Here is a 4,048-nt window from a genome sequence, read left to right as displayed (position 1 = left end):
CCAATATCTTTTCAACTCCCACAACTTTTTGCGTTCAAACACTAGAAGGTTGATTGGCATACCCCACTTATTAAGAGAGCTGCCTGTCCGGACATCATTCAATGTACTGAGTACACTCTCAAAACTGCTAAACGATATATTCTACTTCATACAGGGTGGCTGATGAATTTGGCTACATTAAGAAACTCAAATATTTTTTTTTTTTTCAATGTATGGAATTCATTTTTCTTTTATTGATGTTAAAGCTCATTCAATTTTATTAAATATAGCTTAATTAGTTTTAAAAATAATGGAATTTAAATGCCCCCCCTGCTCGTTGATGCATGTGCGGCATCTTACCAAAAAGTTGTTCATTGCTGCTTGGAGAGTTGAGACAGGAATAGCAATTGTTTCTCGAAGGGATTGCCTAAGTTCATTCAAATTTGTTGGTTTTGTTTTGTAGACTTCCTGTTTGCAATAACGCCACAAGAAAAAGTCAGGTGCAGTAAGGTCAGGCGACCTGGGTGGGCAACGGAATGTGGAGTTTCTGGATATCAGCTCCAGAAGTAGGGCCCGACAATACTGCGTGATGAAACTGCACACCACACTGTGACACGAAGTGGATACAATTCCGTCTCATGGAGTATCTGTGGATTGGARSCACTCCATATTCGACAATTTTGTTTGTTTATGTTGCCGTTTAAATCGAAATGGGCCTCGTCAGACATGAAAAAAATAGTTCAACATGTTTCCATCCTCTTCCATTATTTGAAGCATCTTCTGGCAAACTTCCAAGCGAATCGGCAAATCTGAGGCGTTCGGTTTGTTGGCCATTTGAATTTTATATGGGAATGAGTCCAAATCTTTGTACATAATTGACTGTAATGACTGTCTGCTTACACCCATTTGAGCAGATAAGCTTCTTGTCGAAACACGTGAATTGCTTTGTATGGCAGCAGCCACAGCAGCGATTGTTTCCTCAGTTCGAACTGAAGGGTTTCGATGGTAAGGTCTTCTGTTGACTGTCCCATGCTCGGCAAAATTGTTTACAAGTACTATTATAGTCCATCTGCTCGGAGGATTGCCGCCAAACGTGCGCCTATACTCTCTTTGAACCGAAACTACGGACTCCAGTGCGTGATAGCAGCGGACAATCCAAATTCTTGCTTCAGTGTTCCAGTTATCCATTTTTGTTAAATGTAAAAGTTAATCCGCAAACAAAAAAAAAAAAAAAAACAAAAAAAAAAAAATGATCAGATTCATTAAATAGAAAAAAAGTAATTTAATGTTTTTTTTGGCAGCGGCTTTCATCAGCTACGAAATCGAACTATTTCTGAAGAGAATGGTGACATGAGACGAAACGTAGATCAAATACAACAATACTCGTAATGTGCGAAAAAGATCATTGTCCAAGCGTAGTGAAGGCGATCAAATGGTCGCAAAACCAAGATTGACGCCTGGAAAGGTTATGTGAGTGTTTGGTGGGATTAAAAAGAAATCATCAACTATGGGCTGCCCCAGCCTGGTTGAAGGATAGAGTCAACTGCAACTGATGAGATTGAAGCAAGCAATCGGAAAAAACGGCCAGAACTGATCAACAGAAGGGGCCTCGTCTTCCATCAGGACAACGCTAGAACCCACACATATTTGATGACTCGCCAAAAACTGGGAGAGCTTGGCTGTTGGCTGTTTTGATGCATGCACCAGCCCTGACCTTGCACCATCGGACTACGATTTGTTTTGGTCAATGCCGAACTCCCTTAATGAAGTAATTTTGGGTTCAAGAGAAAAATGTGGAAATTACTTTTCGCAGTTTTTCGCCGAGAAATCAGAAAAGTTTTACATTTAACATGAACTTATTTATTTTTATAAGCAAATGGAAGAAAAAAAGTTCAGTGGACTCTTAATTTTTCCATCCTTTCTTCAAGCTCATCACTTTCTATTTTCTTAGAAACTTGTCAGTAATCTAACAATTAGTTTATCAAAAATTTCATTACCGCATCCTTTTTCTTCTCATGAAATTTAAATTCCATTCATAATTTAAATGGCATGCCATAACTCACACCATTTTATAACTGCACTGAAACATAACAGCGTGTGCATGTACCTCGCGCGCTGATAGTGAAAGTTGGCAACATCAAAACTTGATGCTGATTTTATACAATTGTTACTTCCATTATCGTTGCAGTTGCTGTTGTAGTTGTTGTTATGGTTTCTGCTACTTTTATTGCAGCCGGAAGTTGCAGACCTACTTATGCCAAAAGTTTGTTATTCGCTTCACGAATTCCATAGTCGGATATGAGTTGTTGTTGCATACTTTTTGATGTTGCACGACAGACAGCCAAAATCAAACGGGTATATGGGAGCGTGTGTGTGTGTGTCGAAGGTGTTTTCCGCGCAATTGTTGTTGCCGCTCTGCGCCAGCTTATCACTGTGGCAGACAGGTCTGAGACGTTTAATTGTCGTTTTAATGCTTTTGTTTGTCTGCAACTTTAAAGTTAAAAACTTTTCAAGTCACCTTGGAGCAAGCGAATCACAAATACAACAAAAACATGTCGAGGATAATTGCGATAGTGTGCGTTTAAGTTGCTGCGCGTTGTTTTTACTGAGCTACATACTTACGTATAAAGTTCATTGAAATATTGGCAACAAATTTTCAAACGATTTATTTACGATTATTTGGTTAAATATTCAAAAAAGTATTTACAATTAAAAGTAGTTTAAAATACTTTATAATAATATGTTTTAAATTTACTTAATAATTAAATCTTGTTTAGTCTCAGGGTCCGATGAAGCTGAAGGTCTCATTGCAGCGTATTTCATAGCAATCGGGGAATGAGGTGAAATGACGCGATAAACGCAGATCGAAAATGAATTCGCAGTAAGGAAAGCTGAAAAAATATTGTTTTTTTTTGATATTAAATAACAGAATAAATTAAGTTTTTGGATAAATTTGGATTCAAAATAGTTCTAAAAGAAAAATATTTAAATAAGTGTTATCGATAAATTATCGATTTTTTGAAAGTAAGGCAGCCAAATGCTTTCCTTGCCATTTACGGAATAGTGATTATTTATCAAAAAGTTATCGAAAATAATCGATTTTAAATTACCAAAATATGAAATATATAATACTATTAAATTTAAGTAGGAGCAGAAAAACTATTTTTTTAATGTAAATAAATAAATTATATATATCGATAAATTCTGCATTCAGGATAGTCATAAAATAATTACAACAACAATAGTAGTTGAAAGCACTATAACACAAATGGTTTTTGACATAAGCCAAATAAAGATAATCGATAAAAAATATATCGAAAATAATCGATTTTAAATTAACATAAAAATAATTAGGTAGGAGCAGATAAATATTTTTTGATAAAGTTACATGTACAAAAAATTAATTAAATTTATCAAAAATGCTGCCAAAATAGTTTAAATAAATTACATTAAAATATAATTAATAAAATAAATACGTTGAGGTAAGGCAAAGCAATAATAATTAAAAGCAAAACAGTCAAAAGTTTGTTTTGCTAAATACTAAATAGAAATTATCGATAGAAAAGAGTAATCGAAAATTATCGATGTGAAATGAATGTAAAATATTTAACATATTTTTTTATCAAGCAGAAGCTGACTAAATGTTTTTTTTTTTAGAATAATATACATAAATTAAATACATAGGTACTTATGTACATATGGATATATTTCAGACATAAAACAGTTTCCAAAGAACGCAATTAATTAATGAAGCGTTATTAAAGAAGTAAATGCATAAAAACCGAAAAATCGATAAAATTACTGTTAAAAACGATAACTATTTATCGATAACTTATCGAAATTGGACTAAGAATGTAAGTTATAAATTTTTGTGGGAAATAAAGTATTAAAAAATATTTATCGTTAAAAAATACCGATAAAAATGTATCGGAAATAATCGATGTTAAATTATCACAAAAAATTTTAAAGCAAAATATAAAAAATTTAAATGTTATGATACAAAGTCATAGACACATTTCATGAAAATGGAATTAATAAAACAAATAATTAAATAATTACAATTTTAATA

At 33.2% G+C, this 4,048-nt stretch overlaps 1 protein-coding gene across 1 annotated transcript in view; it reads right to left on the bottom strand.

Annotated features, from left to right (window-relative positions):
• Window positions 1–2,707: 2,707 nt before the first annotated feature.
• The window catches only part of LOC108974226, a gene marked incomplete in the record, with an annotated part of 3,297 nt that continues 1,956 nt past the window's right edge, over window positions 2,708–4,048 (bottom strand). The window contains 1 exon segment of the mRNA XM_018941933.1: window positions 2,708–2,870. Coding sequence (XP_018797478.1) covers window positions 2,759–2,870 — 112 coding nt within the window.

Source organism: Bactrocera latifrons, unplaced genomic scaffold, assembly GCF_001853355.1.
Source record: "Bactrocera latifrons isolate USDA-ARS-PBARC rearing strain unplaced genomic scaffold, ASM185335v1 scaffold_54, whole genome shotgun sequence".
Taxonomy (NCBI): Eukaryota; Metazoa; Arthropoda; class Insecta; order Diptera; family Tephritidae; genus Bactrocera; species Bactrocera latifrons.
This window is presented reverse-complemented; position numbering and strand designations above follow the sequence as displayed.